General features: G+C 37.0%; 1 protein-coding gene across 1 annotated transcript in view; it reads right to left on the minus strand.

Annotated features, from left to right (window-relative positions):
• Positions 1–2,567: 2,567 nt before the first annotated feature.
• Positions 2,568–18,746, minus strand: part of LOC131799988 (NLR family CARD domain-containing protein 3-like) — an 82,242-nt gene continuing 66,063 nt past the window's right edge. The window contains 9 exon segments of the mRNA XM_066168006.1: positions 2,568–5,573; positions 6,607–6,705; positions 7,555–7,665; positions 9,191–9,379; positions 10,448–10,825; positions 10,828–11,103; positions 11,381–11,859; positions 11,861–11,943; positions 11,945–12,101. Of these exon segments, the coding sequence (XP_066024103.1) occupies positions 2,773–5,573; positions 6,607–6,705; positions 7,555–7,665; positions 9,191–9,379; positions 10,448–10,825; positions 10,828–11,103; positions 11,381–11,859; positions 11,861–11,943; positions 11,945–12,088 (4,560 nt within the window). The 5' untranslated portion in view covers positions 12,089–12,101 and the 3' untranslated portion in view covers positions 2,568–2,772.

Consider the following 18,746-nt stretch of genomic DNA (forward strand, 5'->3'; position numbering starts at 1 on the left):
TGCTTCTATCGCAGTTGCAAGTTCTGAGTAAGCAAGGCACAAATCCCTTTGAATGTACCGGTTCTGATTTTGAGAGAGCACATCCGTCATTATATCTTTTGGATTCGGATCATGAAGAGGACAGAGACATTGAAATTGGGTGAACTATGTTCACTTTATTTCACATTAAGTGTTGCAGTAGTATTAACACGCAGATTGTGAAATTGAGGACAAGCACTAGAACGTGTTTTTGTTTTTTACAATTAAAATGGTCAGTTACCATACTATTGTTTGCAAAAAGGAAAATTGAATTTTAAATAAACGCCGCCCTCGAATAAACATCGCACTTGAATCACGAAAATTTTAATAAACGCCGCGGCGTTTAATCGAATAAACATGATAAACATGATTAGCTCTATATTTAAGAGAGCTCCTTTGTAAGAAATTTTTATAAGAGTTGTTTATATTCTGTTGGACCAAGTTCTATCCAGCAATCTTTCGATGAAAGAATTTATAATTGGTGCCAATCCTGATCTTCCTGCAGCCAGCTAATTTCCCCAAGGTCTTGAAACAGGTAGGAAATCGACAATCATCCCTTCATATCTGGGGCTCTTCTGACTCGTCATTAAGTACTAGGCCTTTGCGGAAGTAGGCATCCGCCGGCACACATTACCATTTTAGAGTTACCCACAACAACTTTGTCTACCTCGTCCCTATTGTGTCCCCACCTCCCCCCTATTGTCAATTCACTCCCCCCACCACCCCACAAACCTCCCGTTCAGGAAGCTTTCAGTGATCAAATTTCATTGAATGGCTCTGCAGCTCGCAACAGAAATAAAAAAACAATGCCTATGAATGTTTTTTGTCTTGGTTTTTAATGAAAGAGAGACGCTCGAAACTTTGAAGTAATGAAAATCAAAGGGCTCTTGGAGCCAGCTCATTCATGTTATGGCTTAGGTTTGAATTGATTTCTTGGACTTGCTGAATATAGGTGCAGATGAATTCGGTTTATGCGAACTTTCAAGACTTTTGGAATAAATTTTCTTTTATTTTTGGGCAGTTGTGTGATAAGAAAACTTGTGCATTCGTAGTGATGGGGATCGGAAAAAAGTTTGTGTGGGCTGGAGGTGGGGTGGGCAGAGGTCATTAGGCAGACTACGCCCTCAGTTGGCTGCAATATATCTCATAACGCTGACTGCCGCAATAATTATCTATTAAATATTCCTTGCCCGTTTCTTGATATCTTTTGTTTTAAACAAAGCGGCCATTGCATTTGATTTTTAACAAAGCGGCCACAATCGTTCCTAATATAATTTCAAGTCTTCATCTAATCTGATTTTCACATATTAATATTTGCGTAGTCACCAAACCAACGAGAGATAAAACCACCAAAAAAGTTAACAAATGGCCAGTCACGAGGGCAACGCTTGGCTTTTCCCTATAAAAATTCTCCGGTTTCTCATGAAAACCAATGACAATATAAGACACTAAGGGGAAATCAGTATGTGTACACTTATGAACGTTGAAAATATATCAAGTCGAAAGAAAAAGTTCTGGTCTTGGTTCGCATTTTTTCAGCAAAATGAACACATATCGGTTAAAAAGATGAATTTCTCGAATATTGCGCAGGTTAAATATTCAATAGTGGCATCCATTTACATCCACATCTACTTTTAGTAAGTTGGTAAATTCTGTAAAGACATCACGCCAACCAACTCGCGCGGAAAATGAGAATACTAAACGAGGCTTGAAAAAAATTAAGAACGATTGTGATCAAGAGACAGGCAAGGAATATTCCACAATAGTGCAAATAATCGCGAAAGATGATCGCGGAAAAGCACTTGCGTGACGCTCGGTAAGTTGTAAGATGCCATGTTATCACGTATCAGACGAAAAAACAGTACAAATTCTCAGTCTGCATTTTGTACCCGGTCTGCGGTCCGTAGTCTGCATTTTGCACAGAGTACGAAGCCATCCAAGCGCTTGATACGGCTGGACACGGTCCTCAAATAACTCCATATTTCTCTTTGAAATATACTAATTCATTGGAAAATATTCTACCTTCATTTACAATCCTCAAGCGCTTCTAAAAAGTGAAAAAATGCCAACGTTGTCCGTTTCGCTGGCCTTGTACACAGAGTGCGAAGAGATCCAAGCGTGACACTAAGAAAATTTTCATCAGACACTACCGGACACGGTCTTTAAATAACTAGACGTCCGGCAGTCTGATATTTTTCCATATTTCTCTTTGAAAAATACCAGTTTCTATTGGAAGTATTTTGTCTTCATTTAGAATCCTCAAGCGCTTCTAAAAAGTGAAAAAATTTGAATATTGTCCTTTTCGCCGACTCTTCATAGAGTACGAAGAGCTCCAAGCGTGTTCAGGGTGGCTCTTGAGAAAGACGATTTTAGAAGGTTTTTAGTGATCTGGGAATTCCGTGTTACAGGAAATTGGGTCGCGTCAAGGTTGAAAGGCGTTGCATAAAGGTTGAAAATGGGCCTTTAACTTGTAACTGTAGGATAAAAAGAGGCTCCGAAAACAACAGTGAAATAAACAAATTCTCCCAGAGTACCATTCTTTTTTATTATGATAGATTAAGTATGCATCATTGCAAAAAGATTTCTTTTCCAGATTGCAGGAAAATGCGTTTCTGGGAGACTTATCTTTTAAAAAATTTCCGGGGGAGCATGCCTTAGGGTTAGGTTAGGGTTAGGGTTAGGACCCCCCTAGAGGTTCGGGCCTTCGGCCCTCAATTTTCAAGAGAACCTGCCTACTTTAAAGGCAGTGCCCTTTTACTTCAAAGTTGTTTTATCGCAAATACAAATTAGCGTCTTGTTCACTTTGATTGCCTCAGCAATACATGTAGCACCCGCATCACTAATACCATTGTAAGACAAATACAAATTGGTTAGCGTCTTGTTCACTTTGATTGCCTCAGCAATACATGTAGCACCCGCATCACTAATACCATTACCTCGCAAATCCAAATTGGTTAGCGTCTTGTTCACTTTGATTGCCTCAGCAATACATGTAGCACCCGCAGCACTAATACCATTCTCAGACAAATCCAAATTGGTTAGCGTCTTGTTCACTTTGATTGCCTCAGCAATACATGTAGCACCCGCATCACTAATACCATTCTTGTGCAAATACAAATTGGTTAGCGTCTTGTTCACTTTGATTGCCTCAGCAATACATGTAGCACCCGCATCACTAATACGATTCCCAGACAAATACAAATTGGTTAGCGTCTTGTTCACTTTGATTGCCTCAGCAATACATGTAGCACCCGCAGCACTAATATCATTCTCAGACAAATCCAAATTGGTTAGCGTCTTGTTCACTTTGATTGCCTCAGCAATACATGTAGCACCCGCAGCACTAATATCATTGAGAGACAAATACAAATTGGTTAGCGTCTTGTTCACTTTGATTGCCTCAGCAATACATGTAGCACCCGCATCACTAATACCATTACCTCGCAAATCCAAATTGGTTAGCGTCTTGTTCACTTTGATTGCCTCAGCAATACATGTAGCACCCGCATCACTAATACCATTGTAACACAAATACAAATTGGTTAGCGTCTTGTTCACTTTGATTGCCTCAGCAATACATGTAGCACCCGCAGCACTAATATCATTGAGAGACAAATTCAAATTGGTTAGCGTCTTGTTCACTTTGATTGCCTCAGCAATACATGTAGCACCCGCATCACTAATACCATTGTAAGACAAATACAAATTGGTTAGCGTCTTGTTCACTTTGATTGCCTCAGCAATACATGTAGCACCCGCATCACTAATACCATTACCTCGCAAATCCAAATTGGTTAGCGTCTTGTTCACTTTGATTGCCTCAGCAATACATGTAGCACCCGCAGCACTAATATCATTCTCAGACAAATCCAAATTGGTTAGCGTCTTGTTCACTTTGATTGCCTCAGCAATACATGTAGCACCCGCATCACTAATACGATTCCCAGACAAATACAAATTGGTTAGCGTCTTGTTCACTTTGATTGCCTCAGCAATACATGTAGCACCCGCAGCACTAATACCATTCTTGTGCAAATACAAATTGGTTAGCGTCTTGTTCACTTTGATTGCCTCAGCAATACATGTAGCACCCGCATCACTAATACGATTCCGAGACAAATCCAAATTGGTCAGATTCAATCCAGTTCCAAACGACTTCAATAAATGCGAGTGAAAATCACTTTTTTCTCTTTTGCATTCGTTGATGGCCTCCAATACAATTTTTGCACCACGGCCTTCATTTTTGTTGACTTTATTTGTTAAACTCTTTACAAGAGCCACAACCTGTTCATCGCATTTCATGGCCAAAATTCCACATGAAAACAAAAGTATTTGTTTAAGTTCAACGAAATACCTTGGATCGGAAACTAGTTCTTCAGGTTTCATCTCCTTGCTTTGAATCTGAGAAGAAATGAAGAATGCTGCAAACAATTCTTGAAAACTTTTATGTAAGAAGGCATAGTGCAGTGTTTGTCTCAGTTTGCTGCCACCAGGCTGCACTGACAGAAATCCAAATTCAGTCAGGTCTTTTGCATGGTTTCTCAATTCACTTTCATTAAAATCTAACTTATCGTCAAGTAAACCATTCAACGCTACCTTTCCAAGGTGATTCAATTGTGGTTTGTAATGGTTTGTCAAGTCTTCGATCTTTTCTAGTAGTCCCTTCCTTTTTCTATATCTTCTCAAAACACATTCAACCATATCCAAGTACAGTTGAGCTCTGCTTTCGGGGAGTGTGCCCTCAAACTCTTCGCATAAAAGGCAAAGAAGTGCTGTGTTTAGAGGATTGGCCGCTATTTCTCTCAGGTTTTTATCTCGCGACATCCGTTGCGAGAGCTTGGTGGCTAAATCCGTCCTTTCTTTAAAGTACTTGGTGACAAATCCTTTCACATGCTCTTCAGTAAATCCTTCGATCTGAAGCAGCACGTCACAACATTTTCTCACCTCTTTTCCAGCTTCGTGTCTTGCTGTTGCAACTAGGTGGCATTTGGGGAGCACTCTTCCTTCAATTAATTCGGAAAACATCGACAATTTACTGGACGGTAACTCATCCAATCCATCCAATATCAATAAAATGCTGGACTGATTTTCACGAATAAAACGAAAGAATTGTTGTTTGACTTCTTCATCGATGTCTCGGGGCAGAAGCTGATCATCAATAGCTTCCCAAACGTCAGAATGGATATCTCGACATTTCAGTAACAATACCACTTTAAATGCTGTTGAGCCGCAGCCCTGAGGTTCTTGCTGTTTTGTGGCCCAGTCGTAGGCGTACTTTTTACAATAGGTGGTTTTTCCCATACCAGGTTCTCCTTCAATCAACACTGTTCTCGGCGCTGAACACTCTTCATACGGGTCTAGTATTGACGACATGTCAACAAATACGTTACTGATTTCTCCTCTCGTTTTCTTTCTTCTGACCACTTTGAGCCTTGTAAAAATATTTCCAAGAAAAAACTGAAACTCTTCACACCATGGAAATGGTGAGAGCCATCCCTCGCGAGTCTTGTAAAGCTGGCGAATTCCATTGATAAGCTCAGTCGGATCAAAAATACCTAGCAGTAGCAAAATAAGTAAGAAATCTAATGAATGCAGCATTAAAATTGTGGTGCCTCTCTGGTATTCGGCACTGGATTTAAATAAGTGAATGAGTACGATACCGTTGCCAAAGAAATTACTTGGACGATGCAAAAAGCTTTTAGTGTATGATTCATGCTTACTGATTAAAAGCCATTTAGATTATGAATTCAGGTAAACCTACTCTGTTTGTTCGGCTGACAGTGAAACTCTGTCGTAAAATAAATTACTTGGGAGATAAATATTCATATCATTGGAGCCGTAGTCTGAGAAAGGCTTTTTCGGGATATACCGAGACTACGAACAAATAAATGGAAACCAAACAACGCCTTTGTGCCTTCTTTGTCACGCGGTTTCATCAAAAGTGCTGCAGAAAACCGGGGACTCGCCTGCGATGAAGTGGGAGGTTTTTCCTACAGTCTTTTCCTTAGGAACCTATTTTACTCAAGACGATCTTCATTCAACTATTTTCCCATGTAGAATTGAATACTCCACAATATGAGCGCAGGAAGGGTTTAGTTATTTTATTCAGAAATATGCGGATTACATCTAATGCTACTAGGTATTCGGCACTGAATTTAAATTAGCGAACGAGAATACGACACCACTGCCAAAGAAATTACTTGGACGATGAAAAAGGTATCAATGTATGATTCATGTCAATTTACTGACCAAAAGCTATTTGGCTTGTAAATGCAGTGGAACCTGCTCTGTTAATTTCTAACATCGAGCCAATGTTAATGCCAATGTTTTCGTTAAAACTGTACTTCTTTTTATTTCGTTCTCCACTCTAATCAAAATATAAAGTTTTCCAGGCTAATTATGGGTGAAAGTTTGAACAATTGGAGGGAATGAAAGCACACCGTAGAGATTATTCCAGAGATTGTCTAAATTGAAAAACTGAATCTCTTTAACATAGGATGATCTCTACCTCTCTCACATACAGGCCATGTTGACTACGGCGAAATTTGCGGTTAAGCAGGATAACTTTTATTGTGTAATTCAACTGACCTTCATCCTTACTTTCTCCCACTGAGGCTGTCAAAGTACACAGCTTTTCCTTCACTTCTTTCAGTTCGCTGTCCATCTTTATCATTTTCTCAACAGACCCTTTCGTGGAATAACATTGGAACTTTTAGTCCGAGTGAGAGTCACTTTATTCATTAAAAGTTAACTAAATAGATCCTTTTCCCTTCCTCTGTTGTTGTTGTTGTTGTTTTTAAATTTTATACAATATTCGAAAAAAACTTATGGCTCGGCTATAGCGGTTTCTTATAGTGAAACTCGGGAGATAAATTTTGATATCATTAGAGTCGATAGTCTGAGTAAGATTTTTGTCGGTAAAAAAGACCATTGTAGGAACTAATTAAAAAAAAAAACAAAGAACGCTTTTCCGCCCTCGTTTTCACGTCGTTTAATCATAGAAAAAGGAAAACGCTGGAACAAACCAGAGGTCCGGCTGCAATGCATTGTGAAGTTTCGTTCACAGTTTTTCGCACGGGAAAATTAAAATAACCACATACGCCTTCTCCTGCCCCTTTTTACTAACACAGCCCTCATTCAGAAATTTTTTCCATGTAAAATGGAATACTCTACAAAAATTTGAGTGGAGGAAGGATTGCATTAGTCTGTTCAAGAATATGCAGGTAAAATCTAACGAATTAGGAAGTTAGATTCATTATGTCCTTAACAAAAGTAAAACTAAAATAAGGCAATAACCCTTCTCGGCCAAATTTGTATGAGTGCTGTCAGAAAGCTATCCAATCTGAGAGGTAACCTGAGATTCCGTGCCATCCCATTCATCCCACACATTACCTAGTATCTTCATTTAGGTTTAACCTAGTAGCCAAGGCGTGCTCTTACAACAATACATTACCTGAAAAGTGTACTCAAGTTAACGGAACGGAATCCCTATTGATAGTTCAGTTTATCTGTGAGTAGCTATTTCTAGCAACCAACCTTCATCTGTGCTTTTCTCCACTGTGGTCGTCAGGCTACAAAGCGTCTCTTTAACCTCCTTCATTTCAATCTCTATCTTCTCAGTTGTGTCTCTGAGGTCACTTAGCGAATCTGCATTAGTAAGAAAGATAAGCGCAATTTCATAAGCACATTTACATCACAAATTCACATAAACGTGCAGATAAACAATGATACCTATGTCAATATCTACTCGATTCTGAACAGATCAAACTCAATGAGACGCTTAGAAATCACAAAAGTGCACTCCAGCAGTTGTACACGAGTACCCACGAACAGACAAAGATACTGCCGATGAAAACACAGTCTGGACATTTGGGTTTAATTCTTAATTTTTCACATGAGGTGAGCGACCTCATTTTTCGACCTTATGTGACCTCATGTAATGAATGTACTAGACCTACGGTATTTCTGTGAACATAAGCCTTTGTTTTATCATCTAGACTTAATCCCCTATCGTTATTGAAGCTGCCAAAGAAATATTTATTTTTTGGTGAATATTTTTGTCCGACATACTTTTCCTATGTCGAAAAGTAGCATCAAAACAAAGACAGTTTTAACAATGACTGATATGACACAATCTACTGAGCTTCAAGCTTTTAAAAGACCAAAGGATGGTTATAAAGTTACTGTAAAAATTTCCTTGTGTATTTGTGTTGTTCTATCTTGAGACGAACTCAAAGTCCGGCAAAATTTACTTGATAGCGACTATGAAATGTACATGGTGCGCCTACTTGTCGCCACCGTTAATTGGCGTAAATCACTACAATTTGTGCAAAGTCTAACATAACACTCTTACCTTGTTTATTTATGATTTTATTAGCTGCTTCGATGATCACGTTAATCATGCTCTACCACGTTCCAGTCAGATTTGAGTTTCAGTTTATTTATCTTCTCTAACTTATTATATCAGTGCGTGACAAGCGTGACAGAGAAATTCAAAGGACAAAAGGAGGGGAAACAAATTTGGGTGACTTGCCGCTGTTTGTTTGATGCATGCTGACATTAGCTCTTAAGAAATTTACCTACAATCTGATTTATTTGTCTCAATCTACTAACATGTCAGGTTCCATAAAGGGTTAAAAAAAAAACAACAACAACAACAAAAAACAGAACCATAAACATATGTGCTGGTATTTATCACCTCCCTTTCCATTCCAATAGTTTCACCATCAAAATACAGTCACACATGTAGTACTGGATTAATCAATTTTTTTAGTTTAAAACAATTTGATTTGTTTCTTATTGGCCCAGGAACATATATCAAATCACTTCAAATCACTTTGGCAGATGTCATTAGCCTCTGAATTTTCCATATTTTGGTGGTGGTGTTACATAAACCAAGCTAACTATAGAAAACAGGCCAGTTCACGTGGCTCATGGAGTGAATTGTCATTCATCATTACATCACTCAATTTAACCACAAGTTTTTCTCCCATCACCTTTAGCCACTTACTGGTATGTAAACTCAAAATAAGGGTAACTTAATTTCCTCTTTGTCAACTATTACTGATTAAATCATGTTGATTTATAATTCATACAAAAATATGCTGAGGGAACTTAGATCTAAGTCAGACCTATCCTTGTAAAAAGAGAAGATTGAGACAGGAAGCAATACCTGCATTAAAATGAGGCCAATCTTGGAATATGACTGGATCATTCAAAATGTTGGCCACAACAGAAGCTGCCATAACACAGGCAATTTCATTCCATTTCTTACTTGAAGAGTGCGTTTCATCTACAAAGTCTTTGATGCCCTTGACTACCACCCATTCTGTCTTAAAATCATGGGCTGCTGCATACACTCCTAAAAAACAAAACAAATAAACAGTAATGTCTGTTAACTATATCTTAAGCTTATTTTCTTCGCATCTTTAAAATACATGTAATTGTTCAATCAAAGCTCACAAAGAGTCACACTCTAGCTGCACTCTTGCTGTTGTAAACATGCACATTGCAGAAAGACATTAGTTGGAACACAAACCTAATTTTTTTCAACCAGTAATCAAAAAAATTGTACACTGAGACTGTAAAACTATTCTTCAGGCTTCATCTTGTTTCATATAAAGTAACTTTCAATATTTTTCAAAAGACAAAGTTTTGTCAGTTAGAGTTAACCCTTTCACTCCTAAGATCTCTTTAATGATCCTCTTTAACACTTTAACTCCCAAGATCTGATTGTTAATTCTCCCTTCTAGCTGCTACACATTTCCTTGTAAATTGGTTACAAAAAATTGGATGTTTTATCAAGGTAATTTTATCTTTTATCTGATGAGTTTCAGTATTCTCACTACCTGTTTGCTGGATAACGTATGGATAGGGAGAAGTTACATGTTAATCACTTCTAAGAGTTAAAGGGTTAATGTATGTCATAAAATTCCTATGATGTTAGTTAGGAGAATTTAGTTTTGGATCAACCAATAATCCCCTAATTCACACTTTTTTCTTTTCCCATTACTTGTCTGCTTAATATCATATTGAAACTGTAAGGAGAAATTCTATCTTGGTCACTCATGGGAGTTTCAGGGTTAACAGGGACTGTGATACTATTCTTCAACTCTGAAACTATTTAACAACATACTTTCTACATTTTTCATGTGACAAATTTAAAATAATTCATGACACCCTAATGGAGCAAATTCAATCTAGTTATCCAGAAGAAGTCTCAGTCACCTTCACCTGTGAAATAATCTTCTCACCCAGCCAAACATCAAATCACTTTAAATACAAGATACACAATTCCTGCAAATTTGGCATGTTATATGGTGTATGCTTGGACCAGCAAAGACAATACCAGAGCAGTGTTTTTCAAAACATTTGCTACATGTGCAAAAGTGCTTGGCTCATCAATTATTTGAATTATTATGATTCTCACCTCCACCTTCTATTTCAACTGCAATTGCTTCAGGATGTTTCCTAATCATATCTCTGTTTGCCTCTGAGATACTCAGAACCACTCCATCACAGTGCACTTTGGCATTATATTCATCAGCATTTTGTAAAGGTGCCTTCCACCCATCAGCCACATGTTTGATCAGGTTACCAATATCTCTGCTGGGGGGAGTTTTGTATACAGCTGTTATCAGCTTTGCTGAAACAACCACATCTCCTAACTTGACCTTTTTGCTATTCAAACCACTGCAGGCACCAACAGAAAAGATAGCCTTGGGTCTCAGTACTGAGATGGCATCTTTTGAAACTGACAAAGAACCCTGAGGAACATCAGGACCTTTGGAGCACCTCATCAATGCAATTTCATTTTCTTTCCTTGATCATCACCCATGCACCCAAAGTACACAGGGCCAGTGCTGATGTGGTAACTCTTAAAGGGTTCCTTTAGGTAGGCAAAACAACTTAAGAACTCACAGTCCTCCACTGCTAATAAAACAATATCAACAGGAAGTTCAACAGTTTCCCAAGAAGAAGAGATTGCTGGAAGATCACACAACTTTGGAAGTTTCACACTAAGCTCTGGTGGGCTGCCATTGCCATTCTCTGGTGATGTATTTTCCCCTGGCATTAATACTGTCTCTGAAAAGAAGGTTGTAGTTTTTGTATGTGAAAGTTACTTCAATTACTGAAATAAAAATCAAAAGATAAAAAAGATGAAGACAAAAGCAAATTATGGATGTAACAGTTGACTTAGCTTAAGGTAATAAAGATTCACAACTTCAATAATGCATAATTGTGACTTTTAAAAAAAATCTGCTGGAAATTCATTTCATCTAACAATCCAGTATGACTTCATTACTGACTCAACAAATTAAGTTAATTTAAAACTCAGGTTTGAAAAAAGAATAACACACACCTCTCTCCCGTGAATTTTGTTCAGAAATGTCAAGGGAATCCTCCATGTCCCCTCCCTTCCTGGCCTTTTTTACAATTTTGTCTCCATGCACTTTGTCTGTGATATGGTCATCATCTTTCAACCACTCTCTCAGAAGCTCTTGGTAGTGTTCTTCAAGATCAGCATCCATACAGTGGAGTGTAGGATCATCTATGAATTCCTCATAGCGGGTCCCTCCAATACGCAGAAAAGTGTCTTTGATGTTGTTCCAGTACAAACTGAAGGTTGGATCATCAACTGAAGCATTAGCAGCATAACTGAAAACTCTGTCCCTGAAAAACTTGATGCGAGTGATGTCAGCTTCTGGAGAGGTGTCTGATCCTGGAGGAAGGTTATTCCGGCCAGAGGCAGGGAAATTCAGACCAAAGATATTCCTCAGAAGAAATAGCAGTAAGGAGGTGTCAAAGTTCCCTGAGGAAACTGATGTTTTGGAGACAGGGATACAGTTTACCCCACTGGAAGGTACTCAGGACTCTCTTCTTTCGCAATGTTTGTAGTTTGGCATGGTTTGTGGGATTAGTCAGAAACTGCATGAAGGTTTTCTGGTGGACATACCCGGTCAAAGATCTCCCTTAGCATAAGTGATCCAACTTCAACAAGAAGGCGACAGAGCTGGGCATAATTAGAGGTCTCCTTGGTAGAAGGTTGTGATGGGGTGGCAGAAGCCATGAAATCAAGTCCTCTGTAAAGAAATGCTCGTAATTAATACATGGAAGGCGACATTTATAGAGCACACACAAAATTATTACTTTATTCTAACTTTGCAACACCAGAATATTACAGCACTCAAACAATGAGTTAAATATCATGCAACAGATCAATAAAATAAGTTTGCTGCATCTTCCATTTTAACCCTTTAACCTCTAAGAGCTGTGATTGGCTTCTAATTTCTCCTTACAGTATCATCCTTGAATCAAATGTATGAGTCACAAGAATAAAGGAGATCATCAAAAATTTAAAAAGTTCCTGATTCTCACCTCACACTTTATCTATTTTCTCATATTCAATATACAAATATTCCTTCAACTTGCAGATAGCAGATGCAAATCCGGGCTTGTCAAATTTTTACTTAAGATTGCTGTCAACAAAATAGGCTGCCTTCTGGAAAAATCTTCCTACTTGTGCTACTACTAATTAAGGAAACTGTTATTAACAGAGATCTTCAGTAGATCATGGCTAGTTTAATCAAAGATGAAGTGAAAAGGTACAGGGAAAACTTAAATGCAAAAGATTGATATCTGTTTATTTGACAATAAAGATGTGATCAGATTACAACAGAAAAAAATACATCACAGTAAAGCTTATAAAGTACAGATTATGGAATAACATTTTTCACAGTTTTTGTTTGGTATGTGCATGTAAGCATTAAATGCAACATTGATATTGTTTGCTTCACTGAATTACCAGCCTCTGTGTTACCCCAGACCTTGAAACAAACTGTACAGTATCACTCAGCAGAGAATAGGCTAACAAAGTGTGTCAGGCAATTTTGAGATTCTTATTGTTTCCTGAGAAAATACATTGTGAAGTTGGACATTAGAAAATATTTCTGTTGTTTTCAAACTCCAATGGAATTATGAGAGAACATATTTAGAATTTCTTTGGAAACCTGCATGTACTTTAGTGTGATAATTTACCAATGGACATACAAGCCAATTTTCACAACAAGTCCCAAACAATCTACATAGTCCTATTTTTTTAATGTACTAAGGTCACTTGTATAATAACAAACTTCTAGTTTTTGGCCACCAAAGAAATTAATAGTTTCCCATCTCCTTTTAGAAAAGAAAGCAAGTGTCAAATGAATGAACAATGAGACACGCGTGTGGAAGCCTGTGGCAATTAAGCTTTAACTGACAAAGAACTCCAATGAAATTTGCTGGAAAGTTCATTTCATGAAACAGGAACATGAGTTAAACATTAATCCAAAAGTCACCAAGCACGCTCTAGAAAAATGAACAACTAAACTTCAATTTCTTTGGCTTGAGTTTCCTCTCCCTGCTTATTAGTGAACTCTTTAGGCTATCATTACTCACTGTTTTGCAAAATGGGCCAGAGATCCCAGTGAATGTGCAGTGCAAGATGTGATGAAAAAACATATCAATGTGGGATCCTGGATGAAAGCCTGCAGAACAAACATTCAACACTCTGTCTGCAGCCGATGTTCCCATAATGGAACACCTTTTCACTCTTCGATACGGGCTTATACTAAAACATGACCTTTTCAGCTGTATCTCACCTTCTTTTTAAGATTTTTTTTGGACATAAACCATTTAAGAGTAGTTAAAACTAATTTCTCTAAAAATAAAATTTGTGAAAAAAATTTTGAAGCAGATTTTGTTGACAGTAAGAATTAATATGACAATCATACATTTTAAAAAAACATTATTAAAAGATTACACAAGAAAGAAAATGGAAAAAATGAAAGACATTCATTGTAAAAGATAAAAAAGTAACCTTGTAGTGATATCTAAGTGCACTATAAAATATTGTTTCAACGGCAAGTACAAGTTGTTTCAATTTTGCGGTGTTTGAATTATATAACACATTATCCTCATCAGGCTTGAAATACGAATCTTCAGTCTAGAATATTGAGAAGAAAAAGACTTTCTTGTTTCTTTTTTGACGGATTTCTTCGACAAAAACTTTCTATGATATTTAGCATCTCATTCCAGATTTTGCACCTGAAACACTTGTGACATTGATGAGCAGTGGTAGTAAATGGGTATAATTGTTGTTAATGTTCCCAATTAAAAAGTTTATGATGTTAGCAAAGTGCACTAATAAGCTCTGTTGTTATCAATATTCAGCATTAATTCTTAGTACAGCTTCATAATATTAGATTGGTAATAGGTAGAATTTTGCATTTATAAATAAAGGGATAGCATGTCTTTTCTATCAGCAGAGCAACTATTAAACACAATACGCACTTTTGGAGAACACAACAATTTGTGTTACTTAATATATGTTTTAGATGTACTTTGCCCCAAGCAGCGAGTCTAATATAGATCTATTAGGTAAAAATAAGGATTTACAGAGATTTATGACAACAGAAAATGTGAATAACGCATATCAACTTAGCAATCATTGGAGCGTTCCTACTCATTTTGGTGATTAACACATTAAACATGGTTTTTCCAAGAAAGATTTTCATCAATTACAAAACAACTAATTAAATTAAGTGGTGCATTGTAGCTGTTAATGTTCGAAACTGACTCTTCATTTACTTCACTATCAAATATACTTCTTTGACAAATTCTCCTTGTCTGTTCCATAGGAAATGTAAAGAGAACAGTGTGGAGAATATGAATACCAATGTCTTAGGGTGTTAAGGGTTAAAAGTCAAATGGAGTGGGGGGGAACCCACACAATTCCACAACACTCACACTACACATCCTCCCTTTGCTTCCTTCAAGACTGAAGGTAGCAATCATCTGCATATTAGCCTTCAATGGGATGCAGCAGGCATCACCATCCTTAGAGGGAATGGGGGCATACTCCCCCCCCCCCCAAATTGTGGAAACAAGTATGAAGTTGCTATGGCAACATTAGTATAACCAAGCATTTCCACAGCTGGAAAGACTTTTAAGCAAGTTTGAAGGGAACAAGGAGTAAATTATACTAAAAAGGATAATTAATAAAACTCCCGAAAGTGATAAACAAGCAACTTCTCCCTATAATTTCTAAACATTATCCAGCAAAACAGGTCATGAGAATATTCATATTTATCAGGTTTAAGTTATCTCGATCTATCAACAAATTCTTGTAACTTATTTACAAAGAAATGTGTAGCAGCTGGAGGAGAGAATTGACAATCAGATCTTGGGAGTTAAAGGGTTTACAAAAGCAGCAGTTTGCTATAAGAAACAATAGTTTCAGCTTGAGAACATAAATTAAAATTGTTTGGCAAGTACAGAGATGTCTTCAACAAACATGCAGAAGGTGCTGGCGAAGCACTACAGTATCGCTCGCGACCACACGTTAACTGCGCAGACGAATTTCAGACGCTCAGACGCAGGGTAGTCAGACGCGTAGATAGGATTTTTTTATGCGCACTGTCGAAAAAAATGCATGGCTCATGTGTCTTTGTAATTTAGTGCTACAAGTTTCCTTATATTTCATTACTATAGCCATTTTCCACAAAGTCAACGTCCAGATTACTATATTTCAAACAATCTAGGGTCTCCTTATTCCAAAAATCCATGATTGGGCTAGATATGAAATATTTTAAATTTCATCATTTAAGCAGTTGTAAAATGGTATGGGCCATGATGGTTTTCATTATTTTTACCATCCCCTAAAAATCCCTCTGGCCATCCAATGAAATATACTTTTACACAAACGTTTTGGCTGTTGACAGCTATATGTAATGGTGATTTATGAATATCTTGAACATGTTGGATTGTTTCCAAAATCGTCAATATTTGTCCCGCATGAGTTAGATTTTGTGCTTTAACATGCTACAAACATCATCAAAAGTAACCTCCACGTGAAAAAAAAAGTAATTGAAGTGTCTGCTTTAAATCCTAATGCAACTCATTCACAGCCAAATGTTCCAACTTTGTTTTTGCTAATCAAGGAAGTTGATAATTATAACACAGATGTCTTCAAGTAGAAGCATGTTGTGAGCTTAAGCTTGCTATCACCTTTCTCCCAAAAATCATATAGATGGTCACAAATACAGAACCTTCATAGAGTGAGCAGTTGCATCCTATATTGGTAATTACACCTTTAACAACCAAAGCAACTTTTTAATCATTAGATGCATTTCAGCTGCAAGGTGCCACATAATGAGACATGGTGTCAAACACCATTGAAGGATGACAACATTCAATTTACTCCTGAGCGTAAATTCAAAGGAGCAAAACCACTGGGTAAAGGTTGATACAAATTTAATTAGTGACCTATCTTGCTACTTTAACATTATGTTTTATATTCAAAGCAAAATGATATTCATAAACATTTTTCATTCCCATGAGAATAAGACACAAAAAATCCTTACATACATGTATCATATTTAAAGAGGGAAAAAATGAAAAAAAAAAACATCTATACCTACCCTGTTCAGATTTCTGCTTCAAGAAATCACAATATGAGCAGTAAGAAAATAATGGAAATGTAATAATTTCTGAAAAAGAAAAACATAAAATAAATATTAATAAAATGTGAGAGATATTGACAGTCACAAAAATTCCATTTAAGCAGGTGTTATATTTATTCCTTTAACTCCCATGAGTGACCAAGACCAAATTTCTCCTTACAATATAAATATGTAAATATATCAACCAAATAAGTAACAAGATCTAAGAAAAATGTCAATTTGGGGATAAGTAGTTGATCCAATACTAATTCTATGAACTAACATTTTAAGAATTGTACCACTGACAGTAAGGAGAATTACAAATTGGATCTGGGAGTTAAAGGGTTAAGGCAGTAATTGTTGCTATTGAAAAGTGTAATGAACTGAAGAAAGCTTTAGGATAATCTGAAAGACATAAACAACATAAGGCTGTTTCACTTGATCATGCTCAAAAGGGGTTGTTGGAAAATAATTGAACTCAAGAGGAATCCTATAATGGTAAAACCTTCAGATATTTCAATTCATGTATACTGCATGTGTCTGCTAACTTCAGAACACAACAGAATGAAACTGGAAACTGAGGAAATCTAATATGTAAATATGTCATTCAACAAAGTGCGAAGGAAAATATTGATAGTTTTTGGGAACTTAGCTTCGAATTGGCTGTTGCATAAATTTAACATCTGCAGACTATTCAGTGGTTCTTGTTAATAGTGAAGTAAAGCTATATGCTGAAGCACAAAGATAGATTGCTTTAGGATTAGAGTTCAAATGCTCAATAGCCTCTTCAGTGCACACTTAATAAGCATGGTGCAGTCACTTAAATGTGGATTACAGGACAGCCGTTAAAAAAATTTTCTTGCCGCTGTAAGACTAAAACAGAGATATTTTGAAGCATGCAATCAGTATATATGCAAAAGCTTCCTGAATTGATCAAATATCAGTCTTGTAAACCAGCTAATTAAATAATCACAAAGCCATTCATGGCTGACTGACTTAAAAACTTTCAAAAACTTTTTTCCTTGTTGCGAAATGATTCAAAGACATCCAATAACAATAAAAAAGGGGTCAAATGATTAGATTCCTATAGCTAAGAAAGGAAATTTGTTTGACCTTAAAGGTAAAACATAAACGATTTGACTTTCTGAAAACAAAGTTAAACTTTTGCTGATGTAATAATCTCAAAAGAAACAACTTTGCGGGAAAATCGAAAACTAAAACCTCAATCCAGTTGAATTCACTATCGAAACGCAAATACCTCCCGAATTTTCTTCCAGCTTTGTGTCAAGTGAACTGAAAGTGATAACAAACCAAAAAAACTCAGAGCGAGGCCAGTTGACAACAGATGAAGACAGGAACTATCAAATTAATGGCAGCCACGAGGAAATTTTGTTCTGTACGTCAACACATTATCAGAACAAACATACGCTCATTAGTCCGATCGAATCAGAGAAAAAAAAAAATTTACTTTTACTCTCGGAAGTGCTCTATAATAGTCGTATGAGGTTTTTCGCTCCCAATTAATCTCTGGTTGCAATTGATGATCGTACAATAAACAAGCTTAAATTAAATGCACAGTATGATCATAAGGGAATGAAACTCCAGTTTTAAGTCGAACGATTACAGAACGACGTAAAACAGTCATAGAAGGTACAATTTAAGGCTGGGATAATAAGTTAAGCTTTCTCACTTTTTTTACGAGAGCCAGAGTCTACCAAGGTATCATCGCAACGTAGAAATGATCCAAGTCTACGCAACATACCGTGAATCAGTTCGTGTCGCACCCACAAGTCACGCATGCGTGCATTTATAAGTAATTTCCATAATGATAGATTCACAACATCTCCAAAAAAAAATTTCGGGAACATTCACGGCTGATTTTTTCCGAAAATTCGTCCAAGGTACAATGTCTCTTGCAAATCTTCGCAAAGGTGTAAGCTACCTTGGACGCGGAGCAAAGAAAACGCACGTACATCACAGACAACCCTAATTATGTCTAATGATGAAATACCCGAGTCAGATCTCTATGCCTCCTTTATAATTCTTCTTTCTTCTTTGTTCGTTTGGGTTCTTCCTAAATACCTTTTTTGACTCTTAGATGTAACTCTCTTTGAAACAGTTAGAGTAGGAGCTCGAGATTTCTATCGCGTGATAGTTCAACGATCGGGGCTTAACAGTGAGAATAAATAAAACAAAAACGATTTGCATCTTACCGAGTAACTCTGCTGTAAGTAAAATTAAAGTTCA

The sequence above is a fragment of the Pocillopora verrucosa genome, chromosome 6 (assembly GCF_036669915.1).
Source record: "Pocillopora verrucosa isolate sample1 chromosome 6, ASM3666991v2, whole genome shotgun sequence".
Lineage (NCBI taxonomy): Eukaryota > Metazoa > Cnidaria > Anthozoa > Scleractinia > Pocilloporidae > Pocillopora > Pocillopora verrucosa.